The sequence below is a fragment of the Sesamum indicum genome, linkage group LG11 (assembly GCF_026168435.1).
Source record: "Sesamum indicum cultivar Baizhima isolate 11 linkage group LG11, ASM2616843v1, whole genome shotgun sequence".
NCBI classification, from domain to species: domain Eukaryota; kingdom Viridiplantae; phylum Streptophyta; class Magnoliopsida; order Lamiales; family Pedaliaceae; genus Sesamum; species Sesamum indicum.
In genome coordinates, this window is record NC_142667.1 from 936,378 (window position 1) to 957,879 (window position 21,502).

A 21,502-nucleotide genomic window follows, 5' to 3' on the forward strand; every position below is an offset into this window, starting at 1 on the left:
AATGTAGATCTGCTGAAACACACATGGGGCAGGAGAATTGAAAACCAGAGCCAAAAGAAATACTGTCGGATTGTCTCATTCATGCATATCGACATCCCTGTGTGTTGGTATATCCGCAAGTTACAAAGAAACAAATTCCACCATACAAAGAGCGTTATGTCAATCCTTGTGGAAAGATGGATTTGTACAATCAACATGGATATGCTATATTGTATGATTTCTATTAGAAACTATCTATCTATATCGGAAACCCATGTCAATCTCACGACCATATACTCCTTGGTTGTGACCAGTGGCAAATGGATGGATGTGCTTTGAGTTTGCCTGGAGCTCCATCTCAATTAGCCTTTGGAAAGCCTCAGGAGGATTACTTCCAGAATGGACGTCTGGAGCTGCAAAATAAAAATTGCAAGCGTAATTTCCATAGAAATAATCAAAGCAAATGATTTCTTTGACCTGGAGGCTATGCTTCTAACTAAAATTTTCTGACAGAATGATAATTCAGTTTCGAGAAGCAGCAACAAGACTGGTAAACCACGATACAATCAAAGTTAACAAGAATGAGAGTTGCTTTAACCCTAAAGATCTAAAGGACTGACCCACATAGTGATCAGAGATGCTTGATCTCGAGAAACAAATCCAAGATTCCCGCAAAAGGGTATATTAGCTTACAAGCATGTCGGCTGCAGCCATAAACTATTATTGTATAATTGCCAGAGGAGGTTGAGCACTAATTATGCTTTTACAACAAATAAAGAAAGAGGTAATTAATCCTCCCCCTCCCCACCGTGGTTCGATGTAGGAGAGGTAGATTTGAGTTCTTCCCCCCTTCAAAACATTCCAGTCTGAATCATACCAGCTGGGAGAATAGTGGTATCTTGGGATGCTTACTGGATTCTCCACCATTGGTTTTGACCATTTTCTGCAGATAGAGATGTCTTTTCCCTATGTGCATGTGATCGTTCAGGTGCACTGGGGTCTCCTTTTACTATAGGTGGTGTAAATGTTAGGTTATGCCCAGCAAATTTATGTTTCAGTTTAATTATTATTATTGTCTGTCTTTTTCTTCTCTTCTTCTTCTGCTGTTTCCTCTTTATTCTCCTACCAAACCAATCCACAGAACCACCCACCTCCCGCTATCCCAGCTGAACCCTGTTGCCTCCCCTACCAGGCGATGGTGTAGGTGTATGTGTGCATGTATGTAATAAAGTACACACCAGAGAGCTCGTGTGGTACACATAGATAGAGGGGAGAGGAGAGAGGAAGTTTCAAAATTTTCCAAATTTTTGGCTGTAAGGAAATTTGTTGCTTTTGGGTTTCTTTTTTCTTTTTGCAATATTTCCTACAGGGTAAAATGGATTGCAATTTCCAGATACTTCTTTTTAGCCGGCAGACACTAACAAAGGTTTTTCAGGAACCAGGGATCATACTGTAATATGACTAGTAACGAGAAGTCTGTATACAAGTATTCCTAAAATAGCAATAAAAAAAAGCAAACATATTTTTGCACAGCATCCCGTTCTGTCAAGGAAACTTGCGATGATAATCTTGTATCTTCAGTTATTATAAAAAGAATCGCAAAAGGCAAGAAATATTTAAATTAGTATCATTTAATGAAATATAAGAAGCATTTACCTGGTATGGGGAACCCATCACTGCCAATGTTCGGTTGGAGAGGCCTAAAAGGGAAGCCTTGGATTTGGTTCATTTCCTGGATAAAACCACTCGCTCGATTGCCATGGTGGGCAGCTGGCCCACCCCTTGGTAAGTCAGGTAGTACATGAGGAGTACGGTTGCCTGACATTTGCATCTGATGCAGCATTGAGTGATGGGATGGGCCGTCAAATCCAGAAACACCAATATTTGGGCGATGAAAAGGATGCTGATTCATGGCTGAAGGAAATTGGCCACTGGCTGGAAAATCATGATTAAACATGGGCTCTGGACCCAAGAACTTCATCTGGGAACTCATGTGAGCAAGATGTGACTCCAACTGATTATATGATGGCCTGACATGGGCCATTTGAGGAGGCTGAAACTCTGGTGATGATTGCTGCACCGGAAGATTCTGATAGGGAAATTCAGGCTCCATGTTTCCGAAAGGACCGTGTATGAAGGGCAGACTCTCTGGACCTGGCATAAATCTTTCATCCTTAACAGCACTAGCAGCTGCCAGTTTGTCCATCACATTGATTGGTATATTTGAGGAAAAGTTTACATTGTTAACTGAATTGTGGGCAGGCACAAATGTTGAAATCCGATGATTCCTAGGATCGGTGACAGGGATAATGTTCTCTTCAGGCAGCTGAAATCCAACTGCCTCTTCAAGCCCACTGTGTTTGGGGACTGCCTCAGGATGATGCTTTGGTGAAGTTGTTCCAATTTGGAAACCATCAAAACCAAGCCAGTTTTCAGCCGTACTCATCCTTATCTGCCGCCCGTGATTTGAAACAAAAACCCTACGGTCGTGACTTAGTTCTTGGAGGCCAACTTCATCAATTGCTGAAGAAGAAACTTCGTTGTTAATGACTGGAAAAGGTAATCCATGAGGGTCTCCGGCATCAACTTCCGCTGACCCAGCGGAGCTCCTTTGTATAGAAACAGGTGCTCCAACCGATTGTAGCTCCTTCATAAAAGCAGATCCAAACAGTGTTTCAAGAGTAAGTGTCTTTCCCGAATTAAGGTCATTCTTACAATTCTCTTCGCCTTTAGGCTCTTCTACGGCTGTGCCCATATCATTTTCTTGAGAGATTAGAGGTTTCTCTAACATATTGATATCAACCCCGGAGTTCAGAGTCACATTACTCTTGTCTGTTCCCTTCTGCAATAGAGAAAGCAGGTGAACAGATGCATGATCATTGACATGCTCACTTGGTTGTTCAGTATTTGTATCAGCAGAACTCCAGCCATTTAGAAGTGGGTTCTTAGTCTTTGCGGAGTACTCTGTCAAAATTGATTGTTCAAGGTCTTCACAGGTGAGGACAGTTGGAATAGTCCCATGTTTGTTATCAATACATGCCCGGTCAGAGACCCCATCAACTGCAGATGGCATGTCAAGTGTAAGCTTACTAGATTGTTTTGAGGTCTTATTGGAGAGATCACATGGAAAGTTCTGGGCTGCTTCTGTGTCAGAAACTTGATATCTGTCTTTATCACCACTGCCTATTAAAGACAATAGACTGCTTGGCTTTGCAGACGATGCATCATCAACAGGCTTTGGTTCTGAAAGAACATAAAATATTACTTATAACCAAATAAAGACAGTCGAGTCCGTAATTATTCAAATATTGAAAAGAAAAATCTTAATCATCGCACCTTCCTCAAAAAACCATTGGGCAAACTTTGATGACTTAGCCGAATTGGGGCTCCATGTGTCATCAGGTTTACTATCATTGTGCTAGTTAAGAACAAATAGGACATAGAAGTTAGTACTAGCGAAACAGACTCACATCAGATAGAAGAATACATGAAAAAGCTTACTAAAACAAAAGGAAAGTAGATATCAGCACTTATTTTGACCAAGATCAAATCCATTATCCACACAAACCAACTAGTAACAGGAAAACAGTCTCAGCCAAACACAAAATGCTCATCTCAGATAAATGAATAGACCATTGTTAAAAAAGAACATATCAATCTATTTCAACTCATAAATTTGGTAAATACAAATTCACGACGTATGAAAACTACAGCTCTCCGCTGGGGTTTATAGCTAACTTCTACAAGGTAACTGACATAAGATGCTCAAACACAAATAAGAAATTAATATCTGTATTACTGAAGTTTCACCGTCAACATGAGTAAATTTAGCTGATGGAATCCTAACAATTCCAAGCTTAACAGCGAATGTAGAGTTGCAAAATTTCATAATAGCTCCGGCATCTGTCATTGGTTCACATACCAACAACGGAAAGCACAGAAGTGAATACGTGGTCATCAACAATTCTCGATTACTTATGTCATAGTCTAGAGTAATCTGGCACCATATGGACTAACCAGTTAGACATAATAAAACATCTCAACAAGCCACAACAGATTATCCAGCTAGTGAGACCATTTTGCAAATCACTTCGCACTTCAATCCCTAGAAGTAGGTGTCCACATTCCTCCTAGTTCTCAAACGTTTTTCTTAGAGGAAGAGGGGGTTCAAAAATTACCAAATTTCACATCCATTTATCTAGACCAAGTGTGGCATATAAGGAGAACGAGAAGAACCAAAAGTCCAATAGTTTTCGAGTTTTACATTCATTTATCAAGTTTTAAGTTTCACAAACATAAAATGCAAGTTATTTTACGAGACATGAGATTGTTCAGCCCACAGAAAGTCTGCAGCAGTTGGATAGGTTGCAGCGACAACGAATTTAATTACCTCAGCTGCACTGGGACCATCTTCATTGATAGATAATGTACTGCCAAATATTTTTTCCAAAATTGAAGTTGAAAAACTTTTGTTGGAGTCACCAACTATCTTATCCTCCAATGCAACAACACTTAATTCAACACTTTCAGGGTTTTCCAAAGTCCCATTTGAATGACTCGAAGCATGGGGTAATTGATCTACCATGCCAGGTTTACTGATAGGCAAATCTGTACTCTTGCGTAACACATTTTCTCCTTTATCAAAAAGGGTTGTATGACATGTCTTCTCTGCAGGTTTCCCATCAAATAAACTGATATCTTGAGATAACCGTTGCTCTAAACCATCATTAATACCATTCTGCACAAGGTTGATTTCAGCATCCGAACCTGTTACACGTCTCCCCTCCTGTAAAAGCACAAGATACAATCTTTCAGAAGAGAAATAAACATGATAATGATCTTCATTTAGATGATGCAACAATTATTTAAAAAAATAGCATGAACCGGATAACAATTATTCCTAACAAATGCATTAGAGATAGAGTACATTGCCCTTAACATAAATTCATCACTGACAGAACAGAACAATGAGTACCACAAAAAATTAACAGATGCTCCTCACAAAGAGAAGGATTCCACTCTAAATTCATTGCACAAACCCAACAAGAAGAGCAAAGTGCAATATTTTGCTAAACTGGCTATATGAAATTCTCTTTAGTCTCCATAGTAGGCTTCTTAAACTTTAGGTAGTAGAAATGCAGGATGTAAGAAATCAATAGATGTGCATGTTTCCCGTAAAGCCCATCAACCAGCACGTAAATTATCTCAATGTTGGGTCAATTAATGCTGGCTAGGGAGACTCTACATGAGATGAATCTTCACATCTCTATTAGTCACAAGTATATCATTTATATAGATGGGGGGCCAAGGACCTTCAGGGCCTCACATCGAATCTCCTAAGAAGAATGAGTACAATCCATCTTTGCTTTGTGTTGCGCTGGTCTATAATATCAGTCTAGACTACTGGATGGATAACTCTACTCCATGCATGCTGTTAGATAAACGATTCAACTCATGGTTTGCTAGGAAGCAGGATTTCCATGGAGTAACTATTGCCATCTAAAAGTTAAAAATTTAACAGGAAGTAAAACAAAGAATCATATGTAATCGTAAAAGAACAAAATGACATGAGCCTTATTCCAAAGAGAGAAATTCTTATTAGGAAAAAATGGATCTCATTTATGTGAGTTACTATTTCTTGCAAGTAAAATTGAAGAAAAGGCTCATTTCCTCTTCTCTTGCTGAGGTCAGGTTGTTATTCAGCTACACATAAAACCAAGTTCCTAAGTCCACCCAGAGAGCAATAATCAAGGGAGGTGTTTCACCACAGAAATACACCCAAGGGGAAGTCAAACAATATTAAACAATGTTCTAAAACCAGAACACCAACATTACAACAGATTACGAATTCAACTTACAGTATTTGAAATTGTAAAAGTATCGTCAAGGAAAGTGCTCCGTAAAGCTTTAGAAGTGTTGGACAAGCAAAGAAATATTTTGCAAATTTGTTGCCTAGTACACCTTTAACTCAAGATCAGATGCTAAAGTTATTTTAACTTTATTAAAACAACCAGACATGCTCTGCCCCAGACGACCTAAAAGAGTAAGGACTCATTCACCTGGTTTAAGAAGTGCACCCAAAATTTTGGAGAAAAGCATAAGCAGTATACAGGGAGACAGCATCCAGGTCCAATGTGACAGAAAACAAAAGAGCAAGGATTTTGTCTACTGGTCTTAAGAAGTGAATCCAAATATTTTGGGGAGAAAAAAGTACAAGCAGTATCTTGAGAGACATCATTCAGGCCCAAATATGACAGAAAAACAAAAAGTAAGGACCCACATCTGGTATCAGAACTGGAAGTTATTGAACCAAAAATTTTAATGGAGAAAAGGTACAAGCAGAATCCTGAGAGCCAGAAATAGAGAAGACAAAGAAGGGGAAAAGCATAAGGATTATAGTTGCAGCCACGTTCCACGAACCCATTTTTTCACTTCTCAACATTGGGAACTTACCATGAAATAAAAGCAGACAACCAAATTGGTCAAAGTCATCAAGCTGAAGAAAACCCGCAAACATTAAAAGAGAATCATGTCCTTCAAAGAACTATTTAACATTCAGAGCTCTAATTGTAAAGGTTCAAGTGTCATAAATCCATTTATTTTTTGGCATCTTTAATGGGAAGTAAAAAAATATTGCATACAGCTCAAGCATGAAGATGCTAGACTACAATCTCATGCAGAGAATGAGCCTTACTATTGAAAAATATTGTAAAATCATCATGCATCTCTCCAACTGAAGCCTGTGGAGAAGATTAAAAAAAAAAGGAAAGTTGAACTAGCATACCTCTAATAATGGATTATGAATAGGAGATCTCACTACGGAACTTTTTTCCAGTATATTGTTTTTAAAACCAGGTGGAACAAGTGGTCTGGATGCAGGAGAATTTGAAGCGAAAGAAGATTTTTCTGAATCATTTCCCAAGGTAGGAGTTGCAGCAGAAACCTCAAACTCATTGTTCCTGAGAAATGGTTCCTTTTTCTCTTTTTTATCCTCCAGTAGTTCATGAAGTTCGGAGACATCAGTAGACTTATGCTTCTCCAGCAATAATTTTTGCTTCTCTTGAAGAGCCTTTTGCTGTTCCTTTCTCATCATCTCAAAAGAGGCTAAATTTTGGAAAGAGAGTATCCAACGAGTTAAAAGGATCGGATGAGCAATATAAAAACCAAGGATGCTTCAATTAGTATAAAACAGTACCTCTTCTCCTCCTCTCCTCCTCTGCCTTATCCTCATTACTGCATTCCGTTGAACCAAAAGTTTCATCATTGTAGGAGTCGGTGTCTCTTCTTGAATAAGGTACTGCCTGAAACAATTATGAGTTGCACAACACAATGTTCAGATATAAACAGACAAATCCAGGAAACAACAAACAAAAGAAAAACAAGTATAAATGTTAAGAATAAGATACTAGAAAGTATTGCTTAACCTTGTACGGTCGTGGAGGATGATATGGTTCAGTGCTCTTGCTAAGTTGATAGTGTTCATTTGCTCTCACCTTAGGAGCAGCGATCCCACCCGCATATCCAGATGGTCGTGGAAATGAACCACTCCCAAGGAGACCATCTTGCTCTGAAGTTTGCCAAGACCGTCGAGCATGATGGCCGTAGCGCCTCCCAGAATCTATATGAGAAGGGATCGAGTAATTAAAATCCAGGAAAAAAATTTGATAAAGGTAATCAGGAAAAGAAGTATGATAGAAGATGAAACTCACATAAATGTAAAATATGACACGTACACAGAGCAGGTAAGCGAGCATGGGAGTGCAGGAAAAGTTATTAGCAAAAAAGTCCTAACTACGTACATGCTACTCTGTCTACTCCAATTTGCATGCCCCATTTTCAGTTGGCACAAAGTATTGAATAAATAAACGCCTTAGTATCTTTACACTTTTGCCCTTAAAAGTAGTGTTAGAGTTAGTGGTATGACAACTTGCCTTACGATAAGAGGTACCTTCAGTAAGGAAATCGCGATTTAAGGAATGTTCGTACACATCCGAAAAAAGAGCACATAGGAGAATTCAATTTGTGATGCAAGTACAATTCAGAAGGTAAATGAGCTTGACCAATAAAGCACCACACTGTAGAGGATTATGCTTTTAAGTAGAGAACAACACTGACGAAAATTGATGGACCATTACACAGTGCTCCTAAATCCAGAGAAAGTTTAAGAAAAAGAAGTGAAGGAATGATTAAAGGCCTTAGAGTCAAGGAATGAATGAAGGCTATAGTTTTAGTACACAGCTAACCAAATATGATCCACAAATTTATCCAACTTTAGAAATGAAAAACGATGAGCTCATAGTTAGGTTCTACCTAACTGACAATTAGGCTAATTATTCATGCAACACCAGAGCATTTAGAAAAAAGTGCCTCAGGTGACTCAAGACTCAACCCAAAGGGAAATAAGGGTCAGAGTAGTACCAGAGCGTGGACTTCGAATATAACAGTCAAGATAATAAAGGATATCTAGTGTGCCCCCTGCAATCAAGAGATCCTGATCCAAGAGGACCCCAGAAACCAGATTTTTGTGCGATCAGTTACAAGAGTGGCTTTTGATACTCTAGTAGCAATAGTGCCTTTTAACACTCTAATCCAACCAGACAACTCGAGCACATTTCACCAAATTATAGAAGGCTATTTTGATTATTTGGTAAGCCAAAGTAAGAGTGCTGAACATGAACCTGATTCCCGGTCGGATTGAGAATCACTGTCTCGATCACTCCGTCCAGAAGAACGGCTTTCCCATTTTCCATAAATGCCTCTAGAGTAATTACCAGAATCCCCTCGACTAGGCGGAGATGATCCATACTCATTTCGTCTGAAACCCTGCAAAGGCAGACTTCCAGGATTTCTTGGTCGATCTTGTGTGCTTTGGATGGCATCCTCGAATTCACTACAACAGATAAACACACTCAAATAGGCAGAAGCTTCTACTACAGGCAAGAATCTCAAGCAAGGGACATATTAAATTTTGAGACATTAAAAACAATTGAATAACTGATATTTGTTTCTATTTATTACAAGAGCCTGAAATGTAACTAGCATAAGGGATGGCAGAGTTGTCTTTTACCATAACAGTGATTCGTCAAAACCGCCTGGCAACTTCTTGCAGATATCCAAATTACTCAAAGACAACAAGAACTCTCTTGGATAGGTTATTTTCGGCTTCCTATATCATCAAACAACCAAGTATTAATTAATTTACATAAAAGCTACCTTCAAATCCAACAATAACTGAACACGTTCGTGTAATAAAAAGCAAGACAGTTCAAAACAACTTACTTTAGAACCACATCAAACTCGGTAGACCCCTTGTCCGGGGATCTCTGGTCTTCATTTTCTAAGCTCATTCTGCAGTGTGCAATTCAAAATAACTTTCCACCAACTAAAACATACACTTTCAATTACACAAATCCCCTAGACACATCAAATCTAACTCAATCGTGCAAAAAGACAAATATTAGAAGAAAAAACTCCCCAGACTCGGATAAAAGAACCTCAAGTGTTGGAATCTCCAAACTGGATTCTCAATTCATCGAACTGATTCCTTACAAATTGAAGTCAATGCCCACAAAATTGCCAAAATATTACCACAATAAATGATACAAGCTAATCCATTAATTGATCTCCCCAGATCAATCGATGCCTAATCCCACAAAAATTCAATACACAAAAGTCGAAACAAGCCCCTTACTGCCCACAACATACAACACTAAAACCCCCAATTGCTCATCATGTCTTACCACGTTCGCTCCCTTTACAATCTAATCCAAACCAACTCCCAACCTAGGCCTCTCCACGGATCGAAATTGAGACACAGCGAATGCAAAAATTAGGGTTTAAATTTCCAATATTTCTTCCTAATTTCCCATGAATCATACGTCAGGAGAAAGATAATCCAGACACATCACACACACATTCACACGCACATGTATGTGTACGGTGCTCGTTTGCGTGTATCTTTATATACACATAGGAATCCGTATGTATACATTTATACGCATTCTTCGATTTGTTTGCAAAGAGAGAGAGAGAGAGAGCGATACGACTGAATTCTCAGGAACAAGATTGGAAATGACGTCGACGGACACCACTACAGAGCTCCAAAAATAGGAGGTTGCTTTCACGCTCTCAGTCGTGGCGTGAAGCCACTCCTCCACCGAATCCGTGGCGTGGGTTTGGTCAATTAGTTCGTCTGATTTTACCGCTCCCAGTGCGCGTACGTAATGAACTTCCATTGGGGTAAAAGAATATCTAAGGAGTCTTTGTTCTAAAACTATGGAGGACCTAAGTGGAATTTTGATATTTGATCTTTTTATGGTTTTTATTTATTTTTTTATTTTGGCAACTTTATAACTTCTTTTTTATAACCATATTATATTATATGTGTGCTACAAAATTATTATTAATAATAATTATTCCAACTTCCACATTCATCATTTAGTGTAATTTTTCAAAATTCGTAAATAAATTAGTTAAACAACTAGTCGGAGTCATATGGTCGTCGTGGCTTAGGCTATTTGTCCTCATCGTCTCTCTTCGCACTTACCCACCATATGTTGATATGGCGGTGTGCAGAACATATGAAAATAAACAAGTTATATATTTATCATTAACCAACAACTGTAAATAATAATTAAATAAAAGTATATATGATGTCAAAAAGTACTTGATTCAATATTATTAATAGGAGCGGAATTGTTTCAAGCACTAGTACTTGATCATATTATTATTAAGTATTTATTTGAATATTTGTCCAACTGTAAAAATTATATTTCAATTTGAGTAATTATCAGTGAAATTCGATTTTCATGAATTGTAATCAGACTGCATTCAAGTTGGGCTCAAACAACTTCACTTTTTTATAGGTGTTTTATTATTTTTCACTTGTTCCGAACTTAGATCGAGTTTCAAATTAATGCCTACCGAGGTCTAGCAACATCACAAAGTAAGATCTTTTTAAGAATTCTAAGATTATCATATGGTGATTTTTGTAGAACAGGTGCGCACTCTAATATTTAAGTTATGTTTCATGTTCTTCTGACAATGATAGGCGTCACAATATTAAAATAATCAAAAATAAATTTTAAAGTTTGATTTATTATTTTTGAAAAACTAAATTTAAATTAATTCTTAATAATTGATTTTATATGATTTAATCAATAATTTAATACATTCATAAACCCCAAAAATAATTCGTTTTTTGGGATAAATATAAGCAACCCCTGTGATATTACAAATGAATAAATTACTATCTTATGAAAAAATATATAATAATTTATCTTTTTATATTTTTTAAAATTCAACAATTTACCTTCCTACGTTTTTTGAAATGAAACAAATTACCTTTTTAGACAGGAATGTATATTGTTTCATTTTTAAAAATATAAAAAATAAATTATTATATTTTTTTTATAGGAAGATAATTTACTTATTTTCAATATCACAACAATAAATTGGTAATTCACACTTTGTTTCTTTTGTATTGAACAACAAAGTCCCACGCCCTCTTTGCTCAAGTGCACCATGTTTTTGGCTTATTGATCTCTTTAGTTCCGTTATTAACAACTAAACGCTCACCGTATCGATTCCTTACTTAGAACAACTCTATGGTATCTATCCGTTAACGTTGTAATCATACAATTCTCTCTCTCTCTCTCTCTTTCTATATATAACATACGTGTTTGCATTAGCAGATATGATTTTATGTCGCGCAGTGGTAATCGTGCCAATGGCTAAGCCTTCGTTTATCAGAGCAGAGCAACCGATGGCTCCAGATCTCGCAGCCGACCGTGCAATCCTCGGCGGTGGAGGTGCCCCTCGCCGCCGCGACATTGTGTTTGTTGTGAATCCCCGAGGTTTCTCTCAACTTTACGCGTTTCGTCGTCTGAATAAAATTTTGGGTTCACATAAGAGCAAACTCTCACTAACACACCGTGTTTTTGTTTGTGTTGAAGTTGTGGAATCCTAATTTTTTATGTTTTGGGTGGTTTTTGTATCCTTGGACGTTGTAGCCAAGTGTCAAAACACTGATGAAAACGTTTTTTCTTTTTTTTGGTTTATTCCCAAAAGGGGGAAAAAGGAAGAAAAGAAAAAGAAAGCGAATGCTTGTACATGCATAATTGAGATAGATATTTGGTGTTCGTTACGATGTTTCATTTATTTATTCCATGGTATTTGAGAAAGTTTCCAGAGTTTTTGTACTTATCTTGTTATAAAAGAAACGGTGATGAAAATTCCTTCTTTATTGGTTTGTCGTTTCTTTTTCACTCTTCTCTCTGCTGTAACCGGGTCTAAACGATGTGGAAATGGCTGAAATTGAGCAGGAGCTAATGGAAGGACTGGCAAGGAGTGGAAGAAACTGTTGCCTTACCTGAGGTCTCGTCTCGGTTCTGATTGTAACGTGAGTGAACCTTTTATTCAAAGAGCTATGTGAATCTTGATTTTGTTGCGTCTGTTGTATATTGAGCAATGAAGCTGCTTGTTCCGTCAATAGAGAAATTGCTGGTTCTGTATTCTGATTTTCTTGTATTGTGGTCAGATATGTGAATCTTTGACTTCTGGTCCTTGTCATGCCATTGACATTACAAGGGAGGTGAGCTTTAGCTAGATATTATACTTCTGAGTTCTGACTGCATGCTGCCCAAATTGTGGGAATTGACGGTTATTCTGTTTCCAGGCTATACGCGAGGGTGTTGATGCTGTGATTGCTGTTGGGGGTGATGGAACTCTTCATGAGGTGCATTTGGTTTCTCCTTCAGGAAGAATCTAGGTTTATTTTTTGCACAAATCAACTTACTTTTGTGACAAAATTATTTAATTTTAGCTGATTGCTACCCCTCTACTTAATAGTTGTGAATTACAATTAGATGGCAATATAATACTGGTTAATTTTTTTTGGCCACTAGTGAGATACACAGTACACATTTCTCATTGCTTTAGATATTGAAACAATTTGGTGCTTGTAAGACACACAATAATGACGTCTATGGACAAAAAGGTTGTCAATTAGATTGGTGAAGAGTTTAACGTTTCATTTCCATTATGCAGTCCCTTCATTTTGTTAAATGAGAAGATCATTATTTGTGTCAAATTTAGTGTCAAGATGATGTAGCATTCAATTGTCAGTGTAATGCCTGTTAATGTAATTTCTTCCGAAACTGAAAAACCAAGGTTTTACTGTAGCCATCTGACATCCATCATAAGTGAAACACTTCCAGTGCTGCTTAATGTGGACCCTATTCTCAAAGCCTAGTTCATCTGACAACTGCAGGTTGTTAACGGCTTTTTCTGGGCTGGGAAACCTGTTTCTAATCATGATCAGAAGGCTGTCCATACAACTGCTCTTGGCGTAAGTGATGATCACTGTGTTATATATTCAAATAGAGTAGTACTTGAATGGTGAACTTTCGTTGTGTTAGTCTCCCTTCCAATGGCTTGATGCGATCGATCAGAAAAAGTTATGTTTCTTGTCCTTCTGACAGCTTATTCCCTTGGGGACTGGTTCAGATTTTGCCAGAACATTTGGCTGGTCAGTTTGATCTCGTGCTGTTGTTATCTGTAGATGACTATTCCATTCCTAGAAATAATTGCTTTCTTTCTGGCTATCAGGAAGAATGATCCTCATTATGCCATTGAACGCATTGCCAAAGGTATTCAAAATGCTCAGCTCTACTTTTAGAATTATTGTTGGCAGATGTTTTACCTTGTTAAGGTCTTACCTCTGTGAAACTCGACCAAATCATCTGCTCTTTTGTTCTCTTCTCATTAAGTTATGTTTCAGGGTTTAGATCTCAAGTTGATGTTGGAGTTATTAGTGGAGAAAGTGGAGAACCACATTATTTTATAAATGTTGCTGATATTCATCTGTAAGCATAAGCTTGTTGAGAGCATATTTAAACTATGGTCTGGGATGAAAATCATCGACTTTATCGCCCCTCATTCTTTTAACCTTTCAGGAGTGCAAAGGCTGGTTATTATGCTTCAAGATACAAGAAGTTTGGAAATCTCTGTTATGTTATTGGTGCTTTGCAAGCGTTTTTCGATCATCATAACAAGGACCTTAGAATAAAGGTTAGCAGGGTCTCAAAATTTCCCCCTGTATTACTGTCCTGCATTAACTTGAGATATACCCACCTTACTTTCTTGGTTCCCTAAGAAAATATACCCTGTTCTATAATCTTGTCAAGGTTGATGATGGTGATTGGGAAGTATACTCCCAGGTCACAGCTCTCTGCATTGGGAATGCCAAATATTTTGGCGGTGGAATGAAGATTTCACCGAATGCCCACCCGACTAGCAGGAACTTTGAGGTAGAAGGAATAACTGTCTCACTTACTTTGGTTCCCCTCAACTAAACCGAAAAAAGGGTTCACTGTAACATACTTCTTGTTCAGGTGGTTGTTCTTCAGGACTTCAAATGGTATGACTTCATTCTCAAACTACATAAGCTATACAATGGGACACACTTGTCTGTGAAAAATGTATCTTCAAGAAGGTACAGTTGGATTTGAATTGTCCATATATTTTCATTACTAGCTTCAATTGCAGGGTTTTCGCTGTGGCCTATGTTTTATTATAGTCCACCAAAAGTAACGTAAATGGAAATGGTGCTTGCATATATTATCGTCTATGTTATCTATTGCGATATCTAATAGAAGGTTTTCTCTATCTTACTTGGTTTACTTGTGTTGGGTTTCTATTGTTACCATGTGGCTTGTAATCTTGCTCAAAATATTTGTTGGATATAACCTGATTATTCACAACTTTATGCATTATCTCCTTCCAGAGCATGTTCTATTGAAGTTGAAGAGGTTGGTAGCAGTTGCAGTATTTTCGTCCAGTCAGATGGGGAATACTTGGGGTTCCTCCCAAGAAAGTTTACCATTTTACCCGGTGCTATTGAGATGATATGCTAACATCTCCCTCGAAAGACAGTATGAAGAAACAGTGCATATGATGACTGTTTTCTATCAGCATCACTAGATTGAAGATACTTTTACATCCCTACATGGTGACAACATACGAAGACAAGAAACTTTCTACAACAGCATACGTTCTTGGGATGAGTTGGGAGCTGATTAAGAGCAAGGACCAACTTGGAGTTAAGATAGCATTGTAAGCTGATTAAAAGCAAAGAGGCCGAAGGGATGTAACATAATAAAACATTATTTAGTGATATATTCTCTGTAAAATTGTATGTTTCTCATACTATAGAACAGCCCTGCTTCTTTCTGTAGTGTTGTATCCTTGTTCGACATGCCGGACTTACACAGACTGACTATGGTGCTTTGTGATTTTGGTTGAGCAGAATCCTTCTGAACTGTTCTCATGCAACGCCACATTGTGAATTCAACTTGGTTGTTTTTGACTGAGCTCCAGCACACGGACCAACTACTGATACTTCTCTCTTATTTACATGTTTACAATAACCAGGCAGTCAATTCCAACAAATAATGAGGTGTTTGATTTTATTTTTAAAAGTCAAATTTCAATTTGACATTATTTCAGATATGAGAAGTTTATTTGTTTAGTTTAATTTCATTGAAAAACGTATATTTTCAATAGAAATTTGCAAATTAGTCTACTGAAAACACATTTGTCAAAACACTCTTTTAGATCTTAATATTCCGTAACAAAAAAGGACCGACGATGTCATGTTTACTTATTAATAAACTAGTCGTCGTTGCACGCAGTTCCTGCGAATATATAAAAAAGAACTATAATGTAAGATGAAGAGAAAAATAAAAATTTATGATAAAAAAAAGCATGTATTATACTATATATTCAAAATACAATATTTACAAAATACCTATATAAAAAATTAATAAAAATAAATTCTCAGTTCTTACAAACCTAGGTTTAAAAACTAACAATCTAAATATACTTTTAATATTTCATACAAAAAACAATAAAATATTTTTATCCCATTAAAAATACTAAAAATAAAATGAAAACAAAATCAAAATTTTCCCACACTACAACCCCTAAAAAAAAGAAAAAAAGAATGTAAATTTGGTAATTTAGGTTTCTTTTTCATGGTCAGCATTTGTGGAACTAGAAGATATTTGAAGGGCAAGAAAACCGCGGGACATGGGCTCCAGCGACTACAACCCAACTACCAACAGCTCTCCTTCACTTCACCAATTACCATGGCAACTTTCCTCCCTTTTACTTCCATCAACCCTCAAACTTCCCATCCAAACCCTCGCCAAAGAGTTCGCAAAACCCGATTCCTCGCAAAGAACCCTACCTCCAATTCATCAGCCAAAAATCCAGAATCCCAGCCTGAAAATGTGCTGCTCAAAATCGCCTGGTACGGCTCTGAGTTCCTCGGTGTGGCTGCTTCTCTCCTCCGTTCTCCGTCGAAAACTGGGGATAACGCCGGACCTAGTTCAGAGCTTTCTCTTGATGGGTTCGGAAGGATTGATCGAGCTGCTGTCGTGGAAAGCATTAAAGATGATTTCCAGAGATCCTATTTTGTTACAGGTACTTTCGTAGTTATGATTTGTGAGGCAATTATAGTTTAATTTTGGTGTTGGGGCCTTGGGATGTGGAAGTTTTCGGGTTCTTCTTTGGATGAAGTTGTATATATTATGTTGCAGGATCATGAGAACTATTCTTTTACTTTTCTAGAATTAGTAAGATTGTTCTTTCAAGTACCCCTCATTTTCTTTAGATTGCTTGTAATATTTAAAATTTTTATAGGAATGTTAATGTTGTAAATTAAGATAGAAAGAAATGTGATTAACTTAAGATGCTTCAATGGCAGAAATTTTTAGAATTTGGAAAGCAAGATAGTTAATAATTTTGATAACTTATGAGGGTTAATTCCTATTGTTAGTGTAATTATTTGCTGTATTTTTGTCTAATGAAATTATAAAGATTTACAATGTTTACATACCGCTTCATTTCTATAGGATTTGTTTTGTTGGGTGAAAAATGGGTGTATTCAAAAAGTAGAAGAAAAGATGAATGTATAAAAAAAAGCTTGGTCTCTGGTTAAGGAGAATAGTTGGAGGGAAAGTAAAACTGTATGTCTATGAAACTACTTGGAAATTCATTTTTGTTGCCGTCCAAAATTGGCGAAAAAGTAGAAGAATAAGGTCAAAAAGAAAAAAAAATACATATTTTTTTTTATTCTATTAACTATGTGTGTGTGTATATAAATACATATACTTTTCCTCCAATTTTTTCGTTCCAATGATAATACCGGTACATATTCTTTTAGAAAAGATGACTAATCATCGAAAAAACTCCTACCTCGTCAATCATTGATAGTAAATTTTAATTTATTTAAAATGAATAATTGATAATAAATGCATGGTACGCATTTTGATAAATATTTTTATTAATAAAAAGTCTTTTTGTTCTTGTTTTATGATTATATTTACTAATAAGATTTCAAAATCTTTTATATACTAAAATTATTTTAGTATAACATTAGATTGTTTATTTTCTAATATAAAAATAAAGGTAAATGGTTACTAAAACAATTCATAAAAATTACTCTTTTCTTCTCAATTTATGTTTCTCAATTTACTCCCTTTCCAATCATATCAAACAATTTGAAGAAAACTATTATTCTTTACCTCCCTTTGCTTTTTTACGATAGATGTGCAGTTAACTTAGGTAGGTTTCATTAAGTTTAGATATTTAGAGTGGAGATTTTTATGATTTTTAAAGTAAGAAGGGTTGTAGCACGAGGGAGGTCGTCGTAATTAACATCCAGAAAATTTTCTAGGTCTCTTTTAGGACTAATTATGTTGCAAATATACAGGAAATCTGGCAGTTGATGCTTATGAAGAGGACTGTGAATTTGCTGATCCAGCCGGTTCGTTCAGAGGGCTAAGTCGGTTCAAAAGAAACTGTACCAATTTTGGATATCTACTTGAGCAGTCAAATATGAAACTTATGAAATGGGAGGATTTTGAGGTGAGCTCTTACCATTCTTTACCTCAAACTTTTGCAACAACATTAATTTTCTATTCCTATTTGTTGAAGTTTTATGTATCAAGTAGTTCGTGATATATAAACATGTTTGTAGTTCAGGAGTTATGTCCATTTACTGCATCAGTAATTAGAGATTTCTTATGTTGTTCTTGCTCCGGAACAGGATAAAGGAATCGGGCACTGGCGTTTCATCTGCATCATGTCGTTTCCATGGAAGCCGATTCTATCAGGTATCTACAACTCAACTCCGTGGGAGAAATTTCAACAGCATTGCTGCTGTGTTTTTCCAACATTGTACGAACTCATTACCAGTATACTCCATGATTGTTTTTGATGTTTGGTTCTTGGAATTCTTGCAGCCACTGGCTATACAGAGTATTTCTTTGATGAAAAATCTGGAAAAGTATGCAGGTATTGCTATTGTATTTCAGTAATTTGTACCCTTATTCTACCTCTTCATCATTTATCCTTGTACTTAGCCTGCCTTAAATTTTCAGGCATGTGGAGCACTGGAACGTTCCCAAAATGGCTCTTTTGAAGCAAATTTTACGGCCTAGCAGGGGGAAAAGTGGCAAGAAATCCAGCTTAGAGAAATGAGATGAAGGGTCTGACGTTAAGTATGACAATGGTTCCTCTCCCTTTTGAGGGTATGGTGCTCATTTTCAGATAAAAACAAGGGCGTTGATGGTTGTGATTTCTTACGTATATTAAGGAGCATCATACATAGGCGAGCGACTAAGAGTGGAGTGTGTTGATGGCTAGTGTTTTACATGTATGTATGTATATACACAGGATATATCCGCAAAAACACACAAGTTTAATCATGGATGGGATGGAATGATAAAATACCAAAAAAGAAGAGAGAAGTTACTCAGAGTTGTATTAATGTTCGTTTCTGTTAAAAATTCATTCAAATTTAGTATTTAAAGTCGTATATTCATCTGGACTTAATCCATTCATCCCACCAATTGCAGTGATCTGACACATAAATTTCCTCTTTATTGGCTTTCAAGTGGCCGGACTCACATGCTTCAATATGATATTTGGTTTTGTTAAAGTTTTTTGGTGCCTATGCTTCTCCCATAATTGGGAATCCAATCTACTTCACTACTCAAGTAGATACATTTAGGCCCGTTCACTTTGAGTATAAAAATAAAAATAATTATATGATAGCATTAATCTGAATTGAATATAAAGTAAAAAAATTCAAGATTAATTATATGTAGTTTACTTTGATATAACATTTCATCCGTACAAAACATTTTTTTATATGTCCTTCAATTGATATAACCTTTTTTTTTGGAATGAGAAATTATTTATATGTCCTTCAAAGTATAACATCATTTTTTCTTTGATCAATGAAGGGACCGTCGGCATGGAGAAAGAAGAAGACGAAGATGATGGAGGTAGTGATGGTAAATTTTACTATTTGTGTTGAATAATTCAATTCACCTCACTATAGTAATTAATAGGGGGTTTGTCGCCCCCATCCTGCAATATACACACTCCACTAGCTCAATAAATATTCTCCTTCTACCTAATAAATTAAATTAAATAGGGCTTTTTTAAAAAATAGAATATAAGATGCAACCAAATTTGAAATTATGAATTCAAATTATATGTAAGATATAATAATGAAATATATATTTGTAGTTGATGAACAAAAATCATGAAAATGTTTTCTAGTTTAGGCGCAGCACTCTATATTTGAAATTTCAACACTTTCTCTCGGGATAGTTTTATTTAGTAAGATATATATATATATATCATTAATTATTAATAAATGTCATGTAACAATATATTATGTAGATGTATTCATAATTAGATCATCTCATATAACTCTTCTCATTTCTAAACATGTGTATTGAAAAATAAGGGATAAATACACCCCTTTCCACTGATATTTTGTGTAATTATATATTAACCTCCTATTATTTGAAATTTACATTTAGTACTTTTGAAGTTTACTTTTTTTTTAATAAATTAATAATTCTAATCGTCATTCAAAACTCACCGAAATTGACAATATTCACAAAAGAATAGAATAAAAATTCATACTACTCCTAGTTGACTTACTACTGATTTATGCCAGGTCAAAGAAATTCTTTTATAACCAAATTGCTCTTAAACATTTCAGTGTTAATGCGTGTGATGAGGTATTTTCACTGTATAATAGTAGTTTAGTTAAAGAAGATTTGTCTGGCAGGCAATAAATCAGTAATAAGTCAATTAATAGTAAATACTGATTTTTATTCAATTTTAATTTTTTTTTACTAATATCAACAAATCCAGTTAATTTTGTGTAACAGAGGGGCTTATTTATTAGATAGAGGGAAATTTTAGGAGTAATAGATGTAATTTTTTAAATTTCAGAGTATTTTACATATAATTATCTCAAAAATAATATTTCATGATTTAATGTTTGAGATACTCTTTATTCTTCTTTAAAAATAAACTATAAATATTTTAGGTTTTCCAATTTTTTATTCTATTATAAAAATAAAAATAAACAAAATTATTAAAAAAGCAAATAAACAAAAAGGAAGAAAATAATCCGGCTGGCATATGCTCAAGAATAACATAAATTTCAATTTGGGACTGGCAATCGAAGAAGGGGGATTTCAACTCCTTAAACGGCTTGCTGATATCCGCAATAAGGTAGTCACTGCTTTTGGGTCACCGACAGCATCAATTGAACATATGACGGGATGGGCTACCACTAAGGGCCTTCAAACGTCGAAATCATATGGGTACTTCAAACCGAAACTTACAAGACAACCTTAGAAAGCATCTATCTAGAAGGCTTTCATCCCACCGAAGTACTCGTTCATTATGTGGCTTGGACTGTGCAACAGATTGGCTACAAGGGACAGACTCGAGTTCTTCCATGAGGAGGATTTATGCTCACTTTGCGTCAACACCAAGGAATCGGCCAAACACCTTTTCCCCGTTCAGCAACTACGTTTGGTCACATATCCGAGTATAGCTTGGGATTAACCGACGTATGTCCATCCTACACAGTGCGGTGAAATGGCTCAAGAAGGAGAAAACCGGCTCCTCCATTCATAACAAAGCGCGATACCTAGCTTTGTCATGCACGGTCTACACCCTTTGGAGACATCGTAACGAATTCATATTTGAGGGTGCATTACCAAATCCCGAGGGCCTTATTATTTCTGTGAAGATCACTGTCTATAGGCTCCTCTTAGCACATTTCCCGTACGGTTTAATTGCTCTTTAAACTATAGTGAGGGTCCTTTTGTACCCCTCCGAGTATGCTCGAAGTATTCTGTAAATATTACTAAATGAATGAAAACTTACAATTCACCAAAAAAAAAAATAAAAAAAAATAGCATAAATTTCAAATGGTAGATCAATTTTTTAATTGCATCAAATCCCATCACGAAAACCCATAAAGCTACACCAATAATTGTAATTAATAAAAATAAATAATTCCACAAAGTGGTGCTATTTACATTAGATTCGTATCACATATTTTACAATAAATGTCACATACAAATATTAAAAACAATAAACGGTTCAATTATTGGAGTTAGTATAATTTGACTCTTCA

At 36.1% G+C, this 21,502-nt stretch overlaps 3 protein-coding genes across 4 annotated transcripts; 2 read left to right on the forward strand and 1 right to left on the reverse strand.

Annotated features, from left to right (window-relative positions):
• Positions 1 to 37: 37 nt before the first annotated feature.
• Positions 38 to 10,083, reverse strand: LOC105173126 (uncharacterized). The gene is made up of 10 exons (XM_011094785.3): positions 9,259 to 10,083; positions 9,047 to 9,145; positions 8,658 to 8,869; positions 7,404 to 7,597; positions 7,175 to 7,280; positions 6,764 to 7,083; positions 4,370 to 4,765; positions 3,316 to 3,397; positions 1,636 to 3,222; positions 38 to 392 (listed from the first exon to the last, which is right to left on the reverse strand). The coding sequence occupies exons 1-10, from the start codon at positions 9,324 to 9,326 to the stop codon at positions 235 to 237; spliced, it is 3,222 nt and encodes a 1,073-aa protein (XP_011093087.1). The 5' UTR covers positions 9,327 to 10,083; the 3' UTR covers positions 38 to 234.
• Positions 10,084 to 11,478: 1,395 nt separating this feature from the next.
• On the forward strand, positions 11,479 to 15,350 carry LOC105173127 (sphingoid long-chain bases kinase 2, mitochondrial). 2 transcript variants are annotated; one of them, XM_011094786.3, is made up of 13 exons: positions 11,479 to 11,588; positions 11,673 to 11,834; positions 12,303 to 12,379; positions 12,518 to 12,571; positions 12,656 to 12,715; positions 13,250 to 13,327; positions 13,461 to 13,507; positions 13,588 to 13,628; positions 13,760 to 13,844; positions 13,935 to 14,049; positions 14,166 to 14,288; positions 14,373 to 14,473; positions 14,765 to 15,350. In XM_011094786.3, exons 2-13 carry the CDS (start codon positions 11,675 to 11,677, stop codon positions 14,892 to 14,894), a joined length of 1,071 nt encoding a protein of 356 aa, XP_011093088.1. In that variant the 5' UTR covers positions 11,479 to 11,588; positions 11,673 to 11,674; the 3' UTR covers positions 14,895 to 15,350. The 2 variants fall into 2 exon arrangements, with proteins under 2 accessions (XP_011093088.1, XP_020553344.1); XM_020697685.2 differs by lacking the exon at positions 11,479 to 11,588 and having other exon boundaries at positions 11,609 to 11,834.
• A 689-nt stretch (positions 15,351 to 16,039) lies between these two features.
• Positions 16,040 to 18,879, forward strand: LOC105173129 (Nuclear transport factor 2 (NTF2) family protein). The gene is made up of 5 exons (XM_011094789.3): positions 16,040 to 16,464; positions 17,756 to 17,910; positions 18,092 to 18,158; positions 18,288 to 18,339; positions 18,426 to 18,879. The coding sequence occupies exons 1-5, from the start codon at positions 16,128 to 16,130 to the stop codon at positions 18,523 to 18,525; spliced, it is 711 nt and encodes a 236-aa protein (XP_011093091.2). The 5' UTR covers positions 16,040 to 16,127; the 3' UTR covers positions 18,526 to 18,879.
• The last annotated feature ends 2,623 nt before the right edge of the window (positions 18,880 to 21,502 follow it).

Bases quoted from the DNA above. Each gene is read 5' to 3' on its own strand.
- LOC105173126 (XM_011094785.3), bottom strand. From the start codon at position 9,326: ATGAGCTTAGAAAATGAAGACCAGAGATCCCCGGACAAGGGGTCTACC. The intron at 8,870-9,046 runs GTAAAAGACAAC...TATCTGTTGTAG, and splicing joins TTTGACGAATCACTGTTATG to TGAATTCGAGGATGCCATCC. The intron at 3,398-4,369 runs GTAATTAAATTC...GTTCTTAACTAG, and splicing joins ATGGTCCCAGTGCAGCTGAG to CACAATGATAGTAAACCTGA.
- LOC105173127 (XM_011094786.3), top strand. From the start codon at position 11,675: ATGATTTTATGTCGCGCAGTGGTAATCGTGCCAATGGCTAAGCCTTCG. The intron at 11,835-12,302 runs GTTTCTCTCAAC...GAAATTGAGCAG, and splicing joins GTTTGTTGTGAATCCCCGAG to GAGCTAATGGAAGGACTGGC. The intron at 12,716-13,249 runs GTGCATTTGGTT...TGACAACTGCAG, and splicing joins GTGATGGAACTCTTCATGAG to GTTGTTAACGGCTTTTTCTG.
- LOC105173129 (XM_011094789.3), top strand. From the start codon at position 16,128: ATGGCAACTTTCCTCCCTTTTACTTCCATCAACCCTCAAACTTCCCAT. The intron at 16,465-17,755 runs GTACTTTCGTAG...GCAAATATACAG, and splicing joins GAGATCCTATTTTGTTACAG to GAAATCTGGCAGTTGATGCT. The intron at 18,340-18,425 runs GTATTGCTATTG...TTAAATTTTCAG, and splicing joins AAATCTGGAAAAGTATGCAG to GCATGTGGAGCACTGGAACG.